Here is a 17,299-nt window from a genome sequence, read left to right as displayed (position 1 = left end):
GTGAAAAAATGGGAAAAATTAGTTTTTTCCACCTGGAATTTTCATGGAATATCTCAGTAACAAATGTGGAAAAATTAGATTTTTCCCACTTGGAATTTCTATGGAATTTCTCACTAAAAAAATAGGAAAAATGAGATTTTCCACTTAGAATTCCCATGGAATTTTAGGGAAAAATTAGATGTTTCCACTTGGAATTCCTATGGAATATCTCAGAGTAAAAAATGGGAAAAATTAGATTTTTCTCACTTGGAATTTCTATGGAATTTCTCAGTAAAAAAATAGGAAAAATGAGATTTTCCACTTGGAATTTTTATGGAATTTTAAGGAAAAATTTCCCTTTTCCTGCAAATCTGCTGCTTTTATTCCCAATTTTTGCTCCAATCCCAATCCTGACATTCCCAACATTCCCAGAATTCCCAAAATTCCCAAAAAATTCCCATTTTTTCCCATTTTTCCCAGCGGATGCAGAAGAGAGCAGAAAGGTTCAATGTCCCTGTGAGTCTGGAGAGCAAGAAAGCTGCCAGAGCTGCTCGGTGAGCTGCAATTTGGGGAATTTTTGGGAATTTGGGGAATTTTGGGGAATTCTGGGAGGTAAAAAATGGGATTTGGGAGGATTTGGGGGATTTTTTGGGATTTTTTGGGGGTTTTGTGGGATTAAATGGGATTTTTTAGGATTTTTTTGGGATTTAATGGGATTTTTTGGTGGATTATTTGGGATTTTGGGGAATTTTGGGAATTCTGGGAGGTAAAAAATGGGATTTGGGAGAATTTTGGGGGATTTTATGGGGTTTTTTGGGGTTTTTTTGGGGATTTTATGGGATTTTCAGGGAATTTTGGGGATTTTTTAGGATTTTTTGGGGTTTTTTGTGGGATTTAATGGGATTTTTTGGTGGATTATTTGGGATTTTGGGGATTTGGGGAATTCTGGGAGGTAAAAAATGGGATTTGGAGGGATTTTGGGGGATTTTTTGGGGATTTTTTGGGGTTTTTTTGGGGATTTTATGGGGATTTTTTGGGATTTTTTTTGGGGTTTTTGGGGATTTTAGGGGATTTTTTTTAGGATTATTTGGGATTTTGGGGATTTTGGGAATTCTGGGAGGTAAAAAATGGGATTTGGGAGGATTTTGGGGGATTTTTTGGAATTTTTTGGGGGATTTTTTGGGGTTTTTTGAGGATTTTAGGGGATTTTTTAGGATTATTTTGGATTTTGGGGAATTTTGGGGATTCTGGGAGGTAAAAAATGGGATTTGGTGGAATTTTGGGGGATTTTTGGGGGAATTTATGGGGAATTTTGGTGGCTTTTATGGGATTTTGGCGGAATTTTTGGGGTTTTTTTGGGGATTTTTTGGGGGTTTTGTGGGATTTTTTGGTGGATTATTTGGGATTTTGGGGAATTTGGGAAGGAATTCCTGCCTGGGATGGGAGAATGTTGGGAAAACAAAGATTTTTTGGGATTTTTTTAGGATTTTTTGGGAATATTTTGGGGGGGTTTTGGTGGATTTTATGGGATTTTTTTGGGATTTTTTTGGATTTCAGGAAGGAATTCCTGCCTGGGATGGAAGAATGTTGGGAAAATTAAGATTTTTTGGGATTTTTTAGGTTTTTTTGGCTGTTTGAGGATTTTTGGGTTTTGGAATTCTGGGATTTTGGGAAGGAATTTCTTCCTGGCATTTGGGAATTCTGGGAAAATGAGGATTTGGTGGGAATTTTATGGGATTTTGTGAGAATTTTGGGGGATTTTTTGGGATTTTGGGAAGGAATTCCTGCCTGGGATTGGGGAATGTTGGGAAAACCAGGATTTTCTGGGATTTTTTGGGATTTTTTAAAAATTTTTGGGGATTTTTTGGTGGATTTTGTGGGATTTTTTTGGGATTTTTGGGGATTTTGGGAAGGAATTTCGTCCTGGGATTTGGGAATGCTGGGAAAATGAGGATTTTGGGAGAATTTTTTGGATTTTTTAGGATTTTCTGGGATTTTGGGAAGGAATTCCTGCCTGGCTGCAATTCCCAGACTTTCCCACCTCCTTTGGGAAAACAAAATTTGGGATTTTTCTCAATTTGAGACAAAATTTTGGGGAAAATCCTTCAAATCCTTCAAATCCCAGCAGGAATTCCAAACCTTTTCCAGCCAAACCCAAAGCAGGAAAACCTCAGGAAGCAAAATTCCCAAAAAATCCTAAAAAATCCCCAAAATTCCCCAAATTCCATCCCTAATTCCCATTTTTTTTGCCTCCCACAGGTTTGGTTTGACCACAATTCCCACAAAAGGTGAGAAACAAATCCTGGAATTGAAAATTCCCAAAATTCCCAAATGTCCTGATTCCCTAGGATTGGAAATTCCCAATTTTCTGGGATTTTCCCTTTTTTAAAATTGGGATTTTGGGATTTTCCTGGAATTTTCTGCTCCAGGATTTGGGATTTGGGATGGAAAAAAATCCCAAAAATTGGGAATTTTCATTCTGGGAGGAAATTTGGGATTTTGGTGATTCCTGATGGAATTTTTCCTGGTTTTTTCCTCCTTTCAGGACTTTCAGGAGATTCCAAACCCTCGGTAAGAAATCAGAATTTTGGGGGAATTTGGGGTGGAAAATCAACTGGAATTTTGGGAATAAAACTGGAATTTTGGGATGAAGCAGGAACTGGAATTCTGGGAATTCTGATGACATTTTGGGAATTCAAATGGAGTTTTGGGTGGAAATTCTGATGGGATTTTGGGAATAAAACTGGAAATTTTGGGAGGGAAAAGGAACTGAAATTTCAGGATTTCAAATGGAATTTTGGGATGGAAAAAGAGGTGGAATTTTGGGGATTTTGGATGGAATTTTGGGATGAAACAAACAAATTTTGGGTGGGAAAAGGAGGTGGAATTTTAGGTGGAAATTCAACTGGAATTTTGGGAATAAAGCTGGAAATTTTGGGTTGGAAAAAGAACTGGAATTTTGGGAAGTCACATGGAATTTTGGAAGGGAAAAGGAACTGGAATTTCAGGATTTCAGGTGGAATTTTGGGATGGAAAAAGAGGTGGAATTTTGGGAAGGAAAAGGAGCTGGAGTTTTGGGAATTCACCTGGAATTTTGGATGGAAATTCTGATGGAATTTTGGGAACAAAGCTGGAAATTTTGGGATGGAATAGGAACTACAAGTTTGGGAATTCAGGTGGAATTTTGAGAATTTTAGATGGGAGAAAGAGGTGAAATTTTGGGATGAAAAAACTGGAATTTTGGGTGGGAAAAGGAACTGAAATTTTGGGACTAAAGCTAGAAATTTTGGCATGAAGCAGGAATTGGAATTTCAGGAATTCAGCTGGAATTTTGGGAATAAAACTGGAAATTTTGGGATGGAAGAGGAACTGGAATTTTGGGAATTCAGATGGAATTTTAGGTGGGAAAAGGAGGTGAAATTTTGGGAATAAAAGTGGAATTTTGAGGTGGGAAGAAGAGCTGGAATTCTGGGAATAAAGCTGGAGTTTTGGGATGAAAATGGGAACTGGAATTTTGGGTGGGAAAAGGTGAAATTTTGGGAATTCGGATGGAATTTTGGGATGGAAAAGGAACTGGAATTTCAGGATTTCAAATGGAATTTTGGGGATTTTGGATGGAATTTTGGGATGAAGCAAACTGAAATTTCGGGTGGGAAAAGGAGATGAAATTTTGGGAATTCGGATGGAATTTTGGGTGGAAATTCAGCAGGAATTTTGGGAATAAAACTGGGATTTTGAGTTGGAAAAAGAACTGGAAGTTTGGGGAATTCAGATGAAGTTTTGGGATGAAACAGGAACTGGAATTTTGGGAATTCACAGGAAATTTGGGATGGAAATTCAGATGGCATTTGGGAATTCAAATGGAATTTTGGGAGGGAAGAGGAGCTGGAATTTTGGGAATTCAGGTGGAATTTTGGGTGGGAAAAAGAGGTGGAATTTTGGGAATAAAACTGGAATTTTGAGGTGGGAAGAAGAGCTGGAATTTTGGGAATTCTGATGGAATTTTGGGAGTAAAGCTGGAAATTTTGGGTTGGGAAAAGGAATGGGAATTTTGGGAGTTCAGGTGGAGTTCTGGGTGGAAATTCTGATGGAATTTTGGGAATAAAACTAGAAATTTTGGGAATTCAGCAGGAATTTCAGGATTTCAGGTGGAATTTTGGGAATTCAGCTGGAATTTTCCCTTTCCTGGAAATCCCTGGAATTCTCCCTGCTTGGTTTCTCTTCCAGCACCAGAAATTTGGGAATTTCATCCCAAAACTCCCTGAGATTTTGGAATTCAGAGCTTTTTTAGGGATAAATCCTCTGGAAAAACAGCCAAACTTGGGGATTTTTTTTTAATGTTTGGGGAATTTTTTGGGGAGTTTTCAGGAGTTTTTTGAGGAATTTTCCAGCAATTTTTCAGAGATATTTTGGGAATTTTTTGAGAATTTTTTGGGGAATTTTTTAGGAATTTTTTGGGAATTTTTCAGGAATTTTCCGGGAATGTTTCAAGAATTTTTTGGGGAATTTTCCAAGAATTTTGGGGAATTTTTTGGGATTTTTTGGGATTTTTTTTTTTTGGGGGGAATTTTTTCGGGATTTTTGGAATTTTTGGGGAATTTTGGGGGAAATTTTTGGGATTTTTTGAGAATTTTTTGGGAATTTTTTTTTTAATTTTATGGGAACTTTTTGGGAATTTTTCAGAAATTTCTCCCTTGGGAATTTTTCAGGGATTTTTTTGGGAATTTTCCGGGAATTTTTCAGGAATTTTTTGGGATTTTTTTGTGAATTTTTGGGGAATTTTTAGGGATTTTTTTTTTTTTGAGGTATTTTTTTGGATTTTTTGGGGAATTTTCCTGGAATTTTTCGGGATTTTTTGGGGATTTTTGTTTAATTTTGGGGATCTTTTTACGGGTTTTTTAGGGAATTTTTGGGGCTTTTTTAAAAAAATTTTGGGGGATTTTTGGGGAATTTTTTTGGGAATTTTTCGGGATTTTTTGGGGGAATTTTTGGGGAAATTTTAGGGAATTTTTCAGGAATTTTTGAGGAATTTTGTGGGAATTTTTCCCTTAGGAATTCAAGGATCCCAAATCTCCCCAAATCTCCCAAATTCCAACCCCAAATTCCCATTTTTTTCCCAGATAAACCTGGAGAAGCTGAAGGAAAGAGCTCAGAGGTTTGGCCTCAACGTCTCCTCTCTGTCCAAAAAGGTAACGAGGGGGAATTCCGGGAATTCTGGGAATTTTTGGGGAATTTTTGGAAATTTTTGGGAATTTTTTGGGGGATTTTGGGGGATTTTTGGGGAATTTTTGGGGATTTTTGGGGCATTTTGGGGAATTTTTTGGGAATTTTGGGAATTTTTTGGGAATTTTGGGAATTTTTGGGGAATTTTGGGAAATTTTTTGGGAATTTTTGGGGAATTTTGGGAATTTTTTTGGAATTTTTGGGGATTTTTTTGGGAATTTTTTTGAATTTTGGGAATTTTTGGGAATTTTTTGGGAATTTTTTGGGAATTTTTGGGAATTTTGGGGGAATTTTTTGGAAATTTTTTGGGAATTTTTTTGGAATTTTTTTGGAATTTTTGGGAATTTTTTGGGGATTTTGGGGGAAAATTTGGGAATTTTTTTGGAATTTTGGGAATTTTTGGGGAATTTTTGGAATTTTGTGAATTTTTGGGAAAATTTTTGTGGAATTTTTGGGGAATTTTTTTGGGGAATTTTTTGAGAATTTTTTCAGAAATATTTGGGGAATTTTTGAGAATTTTTTGGGAATTTTTGGGGGGATTTTTTTTGAATTTTGGGGAAATTTTCGGGGAATTTTTGGGGAATTTTTTGGGGAATTTTGGGGGAATTTTTTTTTATTTTTGGGGAATTTTGGGGGATTTTGGGGATTTTTGGGAAATTTTTTGGGAATTTTTCAGGAAATTTTGGGGAATTTTTGGGAAATTTTGGGGGAATTTTTGAGGGATCTTTGGGGAATTTTTGGGGATTTTTTGCAGAATTTTTGGGAATTTTTGGGGATTTTTTTGGGAATTTTGGGGGAGTTTTTGGGGAAATTTTTGGGAATTTTGGGGGAATTTTGGGGGAATTTTGGGAATTTTTTGGAATTTTTTTGGAATTTTGGGGAATTTTTGGGATTTTTGGGAATTTTTGGGGAAATTTTTTGGGAATTTTTCAGGAAATTTTGGGGATTTTTGGGGAATTTTTGGGGAATTTTTGGGAAAATTTTTGGGAATTTTTGGGGAATTTTTGGGATTTTTTGGGGAATTTTGGAATTTTAAATTTTTTGGGGAATTTTTTTGATTTTGGGGAATTTTTGGGGAATTTTTGGAATTTTTGGGAATTTTTGGGGATTTTTCTGGAATTTTTGGGGATTTTTGGGAATTTTTCGGGATTTTTTGGGATTTTTTTGGGGATTTTTTGGAATTTTGGGGGAATTTTGGGGATTTTTCAAGATTTTTTGGGAATTTTTGAGGGATTTTGGGGATTTTTGGGAATTTTGGGGATTTTTGGGAATTTTGGGGAATTTTTGGGGGATTTTGGGGAATTTTTTGCAGAATTTTGGGGAATTTTGGGGGAGTTTTTGGGAAATTTTTGGGGAATTTTTTGGGGAATTTTTTGGGAATTTTTGGGAATTTTTGGGGATTTTTTTAGTTTTTTCTGGGATTTTGGGAAGGAATTCCCAAGATTTTCTGGGATTCAATCCCAAAAATTCCCAAAATTCCCAAATTCCAGAGCGAGGAGGATGAGAAGCTGAAGAAGAGGAAGGAAAGGTTTGGAATTGTGACCTCAGGAGGTGCTGGGAGTGAGGATGCTGAGGTGGGGAATTGGGGATTTGGGGAAATTCGGGAATTTTGGGGGGAAATTTGGGATTTGGGGGGAAATTTCCACGGATTTGGGGTGAAAATTTGGGAATTTGGATGGAAAATTTGGGGATTTTGGGGGGAAATTTGGGATTTGGGGGAAAATTCGGGAATTTTGGATGGGAAATTTGGGAATTTGGGGTGAAAAATTCAGGATTTGGGGTGGAAAATTTGGGATTTGGGGTGGAAAATCCTGGGATTTGGGATGAATTTGGGAATTTTGGGGGGAAATTTGGGTTTTGGAGGGAAATTTGGAAATCTTGGATGGGAAATTTGGGATTTGGGATAAATTTGGGAAATTTGGGATGGGAAAATTGGGGATTTGGGGGGAAATTTGGGAATTTGGGGTGGAAATTTGGGAACTTTGAGGGGAAATTTGGGGATTTTGGATGGGAAACTTGTGATTTGGGATGGAAATTCGGGATTTGCGGGAAAACTTGGGAATTTGGGATGGGAATTTTGGATGGAAATTTGGGAATTTTGGATGGAAATTTGGGAATTTTGGGGGAAATATGGGATTTGGGGGGAAATTTGGGAATTTCGGATGGGAAATTTGGGATTTGGGGTGGAAAATTTTGGATTTGGGATAAATTTGGGGATTTGGGTGGAAATTTGGAAATTTTGGATGGAATTTTGGGGGGAAATTTGGGATTTGGGTGGAAAATTTGGGAATTTGGAATTGCTGGGGTTTTGGGCTTGGAAATCTTAGGATTTGGGAATGGAAATTTGTGGGATTTGGGGTGGAAAATCCTGGAATTTGGGGTGGAAATTCGGGAATTTTGGATGGGAAAATTGGGATTTAGGATGGGAATTCCCTGGGATTTAGGGTTTGGAATTCCTGGGATTTGGGGATGGAAAATCATGGAATTTGGGGATGGCAATTTCTGGCAATTTCTGGGATTTAGGCTGGGAAAATTTGGGATTTGAGGCTTGGAAATCTTGGGATTTGGGGTGGGAAATAGGGAATTTTGGATGGGAATTCCCTGGGATTTGGGAATGGGAATTCCTGGGGTTTGGGGGTGGAAATTTTGGGATTTTGGACTTGGAATTCCCAGGATTTGGGGTGGAAAATTCCCTGGGATTTTGGATGGGAAATTTGGGATTTGGGGATGGAAAATCTTGGAATTTGGGGTGGAAATTTCTGGGATTTGGGTTGGGAATTCCCAGGAACTCCTCAACTCATCCCAAAATCATTTCCCAATTCCCAACCCTGGGGGAATTCCCAGGAATTTTGGGGTTATTTTTCCAGGAATTTTGGGGTTATTTTTGCAGGATTTTTTCCCTATTTTCCCATGGGTTTTGGGATTATTTTCCCAGGAATTTTTCCCTCTTTTCCCAGGAATTTTGGGGTTATTTTCCCAGGAATTTTCCACTATTTTTCCAGGGATTTTGGGGTTATTTTTCCAGGGATTTTGGGGTTATTTTTGCAGGGATTTTGGGATTTTTTCCCAGGAATTTTTCCCTATTTTCCAGGAATTTTGGGGTTATTTTCCAGGGATTTCCTGGGAATTCTCCCCATGGATTCATCCGGATTTTTCCCATTTTTCCTGCAGGCAAAGAAGAGGAAAAGAGCAGAAAGGTTTGGGATTGTCTGAGGAGTTCCTGCAGATCTCAGGTCAGAATTCCCAAAATTCCCATTTTTCCAGGGATTTTCTGGGAATTTCTCCTCCTTGGATGATTTTTGCTTCTCGTTTTTTAATTTTATTAATTTTATTAATTTTTCCCAAAATTTTTGGGGAAAAAGGAGCAACTTGGGAGGAAATTTTCCTGAAATTCAGGGGAACAATTCTCAAAATTAAGGTTTTTTTTCCAGGGATTTTGGGTCATTTTGGGGAAAAATCCATTGATTTTTTGGGGGGAAAACCCCTGGAATTTCTGGGGGGAAATCAGGGAAAAATCTGGGATTTTTTTTTGGAGAACTGAGGGAAAGATCTGTGGGATTTTTGGGGAAATTGGGGAAAAATCTGGAATTTCTGGGGGGAAAAATCCGTGGAATTTTTGGGGAAAAATCAGTAGAAGTTTTGGGGGGAAATTGGGGAAAATCCATGGAATTTTTGGGGAAATCTGTGAAAAAAACATGGAATTTTTGGGGGGAATCAGGAAAAAAAATGTGGAATTTTTGGAGAAAAATCCATGGAATTTTTGGGGGAAAATCTGTGGATTTTTTTTTTTTGGGAATTGGGGAAAAATCTGGAATTTCTGGGGGGAAAAAATCCATGGAATTTTTGGGGGAAAACTGGGGAAAACCCATAGAATTTTTGGGGGAAAAATCAGGGAAAAATCTGTGAAGTTTTTGGGGGAAAATCTGTGGAATTTTTGGGGGAAAACTGGGGAAAAATCTGGAATTTTGGGGGGAAAATCAGTAGAAGTTTTTGGGGGAAATTGGGGAAAATCTGTGAAGTTTCTGGGGAAAAATTCATGGAATTTTTGGGGAAATCTGTGAAAAATCCATGAAATTTTTGGGGGGAAAATTAGGGAAAAATCTGTGAAGTTTTGGGGGGAAAATCCATGTAATTTTTGGGGGAAAATTGGGGAAAAATCTGGAATTTTTGGGGGAAATCAGTAGAAGTTTAGGGTGGAAATTGGGGAAAATCCGTGGAATTTTTGGGGGGAAAATCAGGGAAAAATCTGTGAAGTTTTTGGGGGAAAAATCCATGGAATTTTTGGGGGAAATCTGTGAAAATTCTATGGAATTTTTGGGGGAAATTGGGGAAAAATCTGTGAAGTTTTTGGGGAAGAATCCATGGAATTTTTTTTGAGGAAATCAGGGAAAAAACATGGAATTTTTGGGGAAATCAGAGAAAAAAAAACATGGAATTTTTGGAGAAAAATCCATGGAATTTTTGGGGATAAATTGGGGGAAAATCTGGAATTTCTGGGGGAAAAATCTGTGAGATTTTTGGGATTTTCCATGGATTTCTTTACCTTTCCAGGTGGGAATTCCCTGAATGAAGATTCCCAGGATTTGCCATTCCCAGCAGGAATCTCCTGGGGAGCCAAGAATTCCCAAAAATCCCCAAATCCCCAGAATTCTGCAGCCATTCTGGGCCAACAATTCCTATTTTTTCTTTTTTTTGGGAATTCTCCAAACTTCCCAGGAACTTCAGAAACTCCAGGAAATCCCTGGAATTCTCTTCCCATCCCTGAAATCCTCAGAAATCTGCAGAATCCGGATGGAAACAAAACAGTTTTCCCAGTTTTTTCCCATTTTTTCCCAATTTTTTTCAATTTTTTTTCAATTTTTCCCAATTTTCCCAAATTTTTTTTCAATTTTTCCTATTTTTTTCCCATTTTTTCCCTTTTTTTTTCCCATTTTTCCCAATTATTTTGCAGTTTTTCCCTTTTTTTTTTTCCATTTCTCCCAATTTTTTCCCCATTTTTCCCAAATTTTCCCATTTTTTTCCCAATTTTCCCACTTTTCCCACTTTCCCAGCCACTGAGGGATTTTTTATTCCCAATTTTTTCTATTTTCCCAGTTTTTTCCTTCCCTCCCTGGGAATTCCCAACTCCAGAATTCCCAATAAAATCTTCCTTTTTCCAAGGAAAACCTGCTGGTGTCCTTGCTGTCCCCAAATGTCCCCAATGTCCCCAAATGTCCCCAATGTCCCCAATGTCCTTGCTGTCCCCAAATGTCCCCAAATGTCCCCAAAGTCCCCAAATGTCCCCAAATGTCCCCAAATGTCCCCCATGGCTCTGAGGCCCTGGTGGCTCCAATGTCCCCAACTGGCCCTGGTGGCTCTGATGTCCCCAGTGATGTCCCCAATGTCCCCAAATGTCCCCACTGTCCCTGGTGACTCTGGTGTCCTCAGTGGCCCTGCTGTCCCCAATGGCTCTAATGTCCCCAATGGCTTTGGTGTCCCCAATGTCCCCAATGGCTCTGAGGCCCTGCTGTCCCCAATGTCCCTGGTGTCCCCAGGCCAGCCCTGTGCTGTCCCTGCTGTCCCCACTGTCCCTAGTGGCTCTGGTGGCCTCACTGTCCCTGATGTCCCCAGTGGCTGGTGGCTTTGATGTCCCCAGGCCAGCCCCACGCTGTCCCTGCTGTCCCCAATGGCTCTGCTGTCCCCAATAGCTCTGATGTCCCTACTGTCCCCACTGGCCCTGCTGGCCCTGATGTCCCTGGTGGCTCTGGTGGCTCCACTGTCCCCAGTGTCCCTGCTGTCCCCAGGCCAGCGCTGCACTGTCCCCGTTGGTGGCTCTGGTGTCCCTGATGTCCCCAGTGTGGGTGGCTCTGATGTCCCCATTGCCCCCACTGTCCCTGATGTCCCTGGTGGCTCTGAGGCTCTGGTGGCTCTGATGTCCCCAATGTCCCCGATGTCCCTGCTGTCCTCGTTGTCCCCAGGCCAGCCCCACGCTGTCCCCACTGGTGGCCCTGGTGTCGCTGATGTCCCTGGTGGCTCTGCTGTCCCCAGTGGCTCCAATGTCCCCTCTGGCCTCAATGGCTCTGGTGGCTGCAGTGTCCCTGGTGTCCCCAATGGCTCTGCTGTCCCCAGGCCAGTCCCACACTGTCCCCATGGGTGGCTCTGGTGGCTCTGATGTCCCCACTGTCCCTGCTGTCCCTGGTGGCTCTGATGGCTCTGATGTCCCCAATGTGGGTGGCTCTGCTCTGTCCCCACTGTCCCTGCTGTCCCCAGTGCGGTGCCCCGGCTGCTGTCCCTGTCAGTGTCACTGTCTCTGTCCCCACACTGTCCCCATCACTGTCCCCATGCTGTCCCCACGCTGTCCCACTCTGTCCCCATCACTGTTCCCATCACTGTCCCCACAGTGTCCCCACAGTGTCCCCATAATGTCCCAACAGTGTCCCCAAACTGTCCCCACCATGTCCCCATCACTGTCCCCATTACTGTCCCCACAGTGTCCCCAAGGCCCCACATTGTGTCACTGAGGCCCAGAGCAGAGCTGGTGGCAGGAAGAGGAAACTGAGAGGAAAAGAACCCAAAAAATGGGGAAAAAAACCAAAAAAACCCAAAAAATAAAAAGAAAGAAAAATGAAAGAAAGAAAGAAAGAAAAAAAAAAGAAAAACAAAAATTTTTTAAAAAACCAAAACAAAAAAAACCAAAATGAAACGAAAACCCAAATAAAAAACAAACAAAACCAAACAGAAAACAAACAAAACATCCTAAAAAAAAGCCCAAAAACCAAATGAAAACAAAAAAGGAAAACAAAATTAAAAAACAAAAATCAAACAAAAAAACCCCTAAAAACGCAAAACAAATAAATCCCAACAAACAAGCAAAAAAAACCCCAAAAAGAGTGAAAAACAATAAAAAAACCCCAAGAAACCAAAAAATCCCCAAAAAACAAACAAAGAGAAAAAAGAAAAAAGAAAAAAGAAATTTTAAAAAGAAACCAAAAAACCCCAAAACCAAAAACCCAAACAAAAAAAAACCCAACCACCCAAAAACGAGCAGAAAACAAACAAAAAATCCCAAAAAACCCCAAAAAAACCCAAACAGAAAGAAAAAAACAAATTCCAAACTTCGTGACTCTCGGAGAATTTCTCTTTTCTCGAACTTTTAATATTTTTTGGGGGATTTTTAAAAAAATTTTTTCATTTTATATTTGTTTTTTTTTCGCTCTTCAAGTGCTGAGTTTGGCACCCCAAAGGACCCCAAATGTCCCCAAATGTCCCCAAAGGACCTCAGAGGAACCCAAAGGGACCCAAAGGACACCCAGAGACCCCAAAAGTCCCAAAAGGACCCCAAATGACCCCAAAAGGACCTCAAGGACCTCTTGGGACCCCAAATGTCCTGAAAGGACCCCAAATGACCCCCAGTGACACCAAAGGTCCCAAAAGAATCCCAAAGGACCTCAAAGACCTCCAGGGACCCCAAAGGACCCCAAGTGTCCCCAAATGTCCCAAAGGACCCAAAAGGATCCCAAAGGACCCCAAAGGAATCCAAGGACCCCAAAAGGTCCCCAAGGGAACCCAAAGGACCCCAAATGTCCTCAAAGGACCCCAAAGACCTCCTGGCACCCCCAAAGATCCCCCAGGACCCTAAAGGACCCAAAGGAACCCAAAGGGACCCAAAGGGCCTCAAAGACCCCAAAGGATCCCAAGGACCCCAAATGTCCCAAAAGGACCCTCAGGGACCCCAAAGGATCCCAAAGGACCTTAAAGGACTGCAAAGGAACCCAAAGGACCCCAAAAGGACCCCCAGGGATCCCAAAGGACCTCCTGGGACCGTAAAGGATCCCAAAGGATCCCAAAAGGAACCCAAAGGACTCCCAGGGACCCCAAAGGACATCAAGGGAACCCAAAACGACCCAAAAGGACTCCAAAGGACCTCCAGGGACCCCAAAGGACCCCAAATGTCCCCAAACGACCAAAGCCATGAGTTTTGGAGCAGCAAAGGAAGAGCTGAGAGCTCAGCCTGGGGTGATTAGTCATTAGGGTAATTAGGGTCATTAGAGAGGGGAATCCTGATACTGGGACCAGTTAGAGCTGGGAACTGGGACCAGTTACAGTCAGATACTGGGACCAGTTAGAGCTGGGAACTGGGACCAGTTAGACCTAGATACTGGGACCAGTTAGATTTTGGCACTGGGACCAGTTAGCTTTGGGCACTGGGACCAGTTAGAGCTGGGAACTGGAACCAGTTAGAGCTGGGAACTGGGACCAGTTAGCTTTTGATACTGAGACCAGTTGGTGCTGGATACTGGAACCAGTTAGAACTGGGAACTGGGACCAGTTAGACCTGGATACTGGGACCAGTTAGAGCTGGGAACTGGGACCAGTTAACCTCGGGTACTGGGACCAGTTAGCTTTTGATACTGGGACCAGTTAGACCCAGATACTGGGATCAGTTAGAGCTGGGAACTGGGATCAGTTAGAGCCGGGAACTGGGACCAGTTAGAGCTGGGAACTGGGATCAGTTAGCCTCGGGCACTGGGACCAGTTTGTACCAGATACTGGGACCAGTTAGCTTTTGATACTGGGACTAGTTAGTCTCAGGCACTGGGACCAGTTAGACCTGGATACTGGGATCAGTTGGCACTGGATACTGGAATCAGCTAGCCTCGGTATCGGGGTCTAACTGGTCCCAGTTCCCAGCACCAACTGGTCCCAGTTCCCAGCTCTAACTGGTCCCAGTTCCCAGCTCTGACTGGTCCCAGTTCCCAGCTCTAACTGGTCCCAGTTCCCAGCTCTAACTGGTCCCAGTTCCCAGCTCTGACTGGTCCCAGTTCCCAGCTCTAACTGGTCCCAGTTCCCAGCTCTAACTGGTCCCAGTTCCCAGCTCTCCCCGCTGTCCCCTCAGTGTCACCCACCTGTCACAGCGCAGGCGGTTTTGGGGTGAAAATCGTGACATTTGGGGTTCTTTGGCTCCCCAAGGGCTGCTCCAGGCAATTCCCAGTCCTTCCCAGTTTGTTCCCAGTTTGTTCCCAGTTTGTTCCCAGTTTGTTCCCAGTCCCTCCCAGTCTATCCCAGTCCCTCCCAGTCTATCCCAGTCCGTTCTGGATCTTCCTCGCCCTTGGTGCTCCGGGAACGGACAAACCTTCCCGGAGAGCTGCGGGGACATTGCTGGGGACATTGCTGGGGACACGGGGTGGCCCTGGGGACACTGCTGGGGACATTGCTGGGGACATTGCTGGGGACACGGGGTGGCCCTGGGGACATTGCTGGGGACATTGCTGGGGACACGGGGTGGCCCTGGGGACCCCAAGGCACGGAGGGGCAGGACGGAAGCACCCTGAGGCCGAGCTGGGATTTGTGTCACCTGCTGTCACCTCCCCCGGCTTGGAGACTGCGGCCACCGCGGGGAGCGGCTGGTCACCACGAGGGGCTGGTGACACTCACGAGGGGTTGGTGACATTCACCACGAGGGACTGGTGGTCACCACGAGGGACTGGTGACATTCATGAGGGGCTGGTGACAGTCACGAGGGACTGGTGGCCAACACGAGAGGCTCATGGTCACCACCGTTTGGGGTGCTGGGGGACCCTTTTCTGCCGCTGTCCCCGTTCCTGGGAAGTCCCGGTTGTCCCCAACCCTGCCTGTCCCCAGCTCTGGCTGCTCCCATCCCGACCTGTCCCCAACCCCGTCTGTCCCCAGCCCTCCCTGTCCCCAGCCCTGCCTGTCCCCATCCCAAGCTGTCCCCAACCCCGTCTGTCCCCATCCCCGTCTGTCCCCATCCCCGTCTGTCCCCATCCCTGGCTGTCCCTGTCCCCAGCCCCTCGCTCAGCTCCCTCTGCCACCTCCGGGGCCACGGTGAGGTGACATCGAGGCGGGAGTGACATGGTGGATTGGGTGACATCGTGGCGGGAGTGACATGGTGGCTGGGGTGACATCGTGTCGGGGGTGACATCGTGGTGGGGGCGACATCGGGGCGGGAGCGACATCGTGTCGGGGGTGACATGGTGGCGGGGGTGACATCGGGTGACATCGGGTGACATCGGGTGACATCGGGTGACATCGGGTGACCCGGCCTGGCACGAGAGTCCCCTTAAGTGCTGCGGCGCCAGGAGAGGCTCGGGGGGCTCCGAGCAGCGCCGCCCCCTCCTCCCGGTGCCACCGGTGTCCCCAAGTGCCACCCGTGTCCCCAAGTGCCACCAGCGGGGCTGCGCGGAGCTTGGCGACAAGTGCTAAACATCCCGAGCGGCGTCCCTTAAGTGCTACGCGGGGCGAGGAGGTTCCGCGGGGATTGTCCCCAAGTGCCAGCCGGAGGATTGTCCCCAAGTGCCAGCCGGAGGATTGTCCCCAAGTGCCACCCGGAGAGCCGCGGGCAGCCGGTAAGTGCTGGGAGAGGGAGAGGGGACAGGGGACAGGGAGAGGGGACAGGGAGAGGGGAGAGGGAGAGGGGACAGGGGACAGGGGACAGGGGACAGGGGACAGGGGACAGGGAGAGGGGACAGCGGACAGGTGACAGGGGACAGGGACAGGGGACACGGGACAGGGGACAGGGGACAGGGGACAGGGGACAGGGACAGGGGACACGGGACAGGGGACAGGGGACAGGGAGAGGGGACAGCGGACAGGTGACAGGTGACAGGGGACAGGGGACAGGGGACAGGGGCTCGGGGTCTCTCCCCCGGAGCCGCTCGCGGCCCCTCGGCGGTTTCCTTCTCCCGTCAAACGACAATCCAAACCCCGAAGGTCAATGCGCGGAACGAGCGGAGCTGCAGCCGCCGAGCGCTCCGGTGTCGCCTCCCGGTGACTCCCGGCTGGCCGCGCCGCCCGAGCCCCCGGCCGAGCCCCGCGACCGTGCTGCGGGCAGAGCTTGTCCGGTGCCTCCGGCCGCTCCGGCCGCTCGGTCCGTCCTTGCCCGGGGCTCTCCGGGGCTCTCGGGCCGATCAGTCCGTCCTTGCCCGGGGCTCTCCAGGGCTCTCCGGGGCTCTCCGGTGTCCTCCAGGAGTCTCCGGGGCTGTCCGGGGCTCTCCGGCCACTCGGTCCATCCCTGCCCGGGGGTCTCTCCGGTGCTCTCCGGTGCTCTCCGGTGCTCCCCGGGGGTCTCTCCGGTGCCCTCCGGTGCTCCCGGGGTCTCTCCCGGCGGTCTCCGGGGCTCTCCGGGGGTCTCTCCGGTGCTCCCCGGTGCTCCCGGGGTTCTCGGTGCTCCCCGGTGCTCCCGGGGCTCTCGGTGCCGCACTGACCCCGTCCGGAGGCTCGGAGGGATGGAGGAGGGCAGCGGGGCGAGCGGCGGCCGGGAGGGTGATTAATAAATAAATAAATTAATGAAGGGAGGCGCTCTCCTCCCGGGCGCGGTGCCGCTGCCGCGGGGACAGGGCCAGCCGCCCTCGGTGTCCCCTCGGTGTCCCCTCGGTGTCCCCAGGAGCTCGGGGTGTCGCGGGGTGCGCTCGCTCTTCCTCCTCCTCCTCTTCCTCCTGCTCTCCCCGCCGGGCCGGGCCGGGCAGCCGCCGCTCGGGCAGTGTCCCCGCGGTGTCGCCGCGGTGTCGCCGCGGTGTCGCCGTGTCGCCAGCCCCCCGCCCCGCTCCGTCCGGCCGCTCTATTGCACAATGCGTGGGAAGTCGCGGCTTCGCTGCTGCTCTTCATCCTCCTCCTCCTCCTCCTCCTCTGTCCTCTCCGCCATCCAAAGCGATGTCACCGCTCGGCCTTTTGTCACTTCGCGCTGCCCGCCCCGCCCTGCCCCCCCCCTCCGAGGCGACCAGGACGAAGTTTAAAAAAAAAAAAAAAAAATTTAAAAAAAAATCAAGAAACAGCGGGGAAAACTACAACCAACAAGAAAAGAAAAAAAAAAAAAAAAGCGAGAAACATCGGGGGAAAAAAAAATCAAAAATAAAGCAAGAAAAAACGGGGGAATAAAACCCCAAAAAAAGCAAGAAACAACGGGGAAAAAAAAACCAAAAAAAGCAAGAAACAAATGGAAAAAGCAACAAAAAAGCAAGAAATAACGGAAAAAAACCCCAAAAAATTAAAAAAAAAAGGAGGAGTCGGCGGCGGCGGCACGGGGACAGCCGAGAGGAGGAGGGTGTCACCATCCCTCGGCGGCTCATCACCCCAAACCAATCCCAATCCCATTTCGGGG

The 17,299-nt window shown here is 45.8% G+C and overlaps 1 protein-coding gene across 1 annotated transcript in view; it reads left to right on the top strand.

Moving 5' to 3' along the window:
• SARNP (SAP domain containing ribonucleoprotein) overlaps positions 1–10,367 on the top strand; it is a 31,511-nt gene extending 21,144 nt beyond the window's left edge. Inside the window, exons 6-12 of the mRNA XM_085041248.1 lie at positions 460–533; positions 2,239–2,267; positions 2,525–2,550; positions 5,100–5,168; positions 6,693–6,776; positions 8,374–8,435; positions 9,754–10,367. Of these exons, the coding sequence (XP_084897374.1) occupies positions 460–533; positions 2,239–2,267; positions 2,525–2,550; positions 5,100–5,168; positions 6,693–6,776; positions 8,374–8,415 (324 nt within the window). The 3' untranslated portion in view covers positions 8,416–8,435; positions 9,754–10,367. The remainder of the gene's footprint in view (positions 1–459; positions 534–2,238; positions 2,268–2,524; positions 2,551–5,099; positions 5,169–6,692; positions 6,777–8,373; positions 8,436–9,753) is intronic.
• The last annotated feature ends 6,932 nt before the right edge of the window (positions 10,368–17,299 follow it).

This window comes from Lichenostomus cassidix, chromosome 29 (assembly GCF_008360975.1).
Source record: "Lichenostomus cassidix isolate B80296 chromosome 29, HeHo_3.0, whole genome shotgun sequence".
NCBI classification, from domain to species: Eukaryota; Metazoa; Chordata; class Aves; order Passeriformes; family Meliphagidae; genus Lichenostomus; species Lichenostomus cassidix.
Note: the sequence above shows the minus strand (reverse complement) of the source record. Positions and strands in the feature narration are given on the sequence as shown.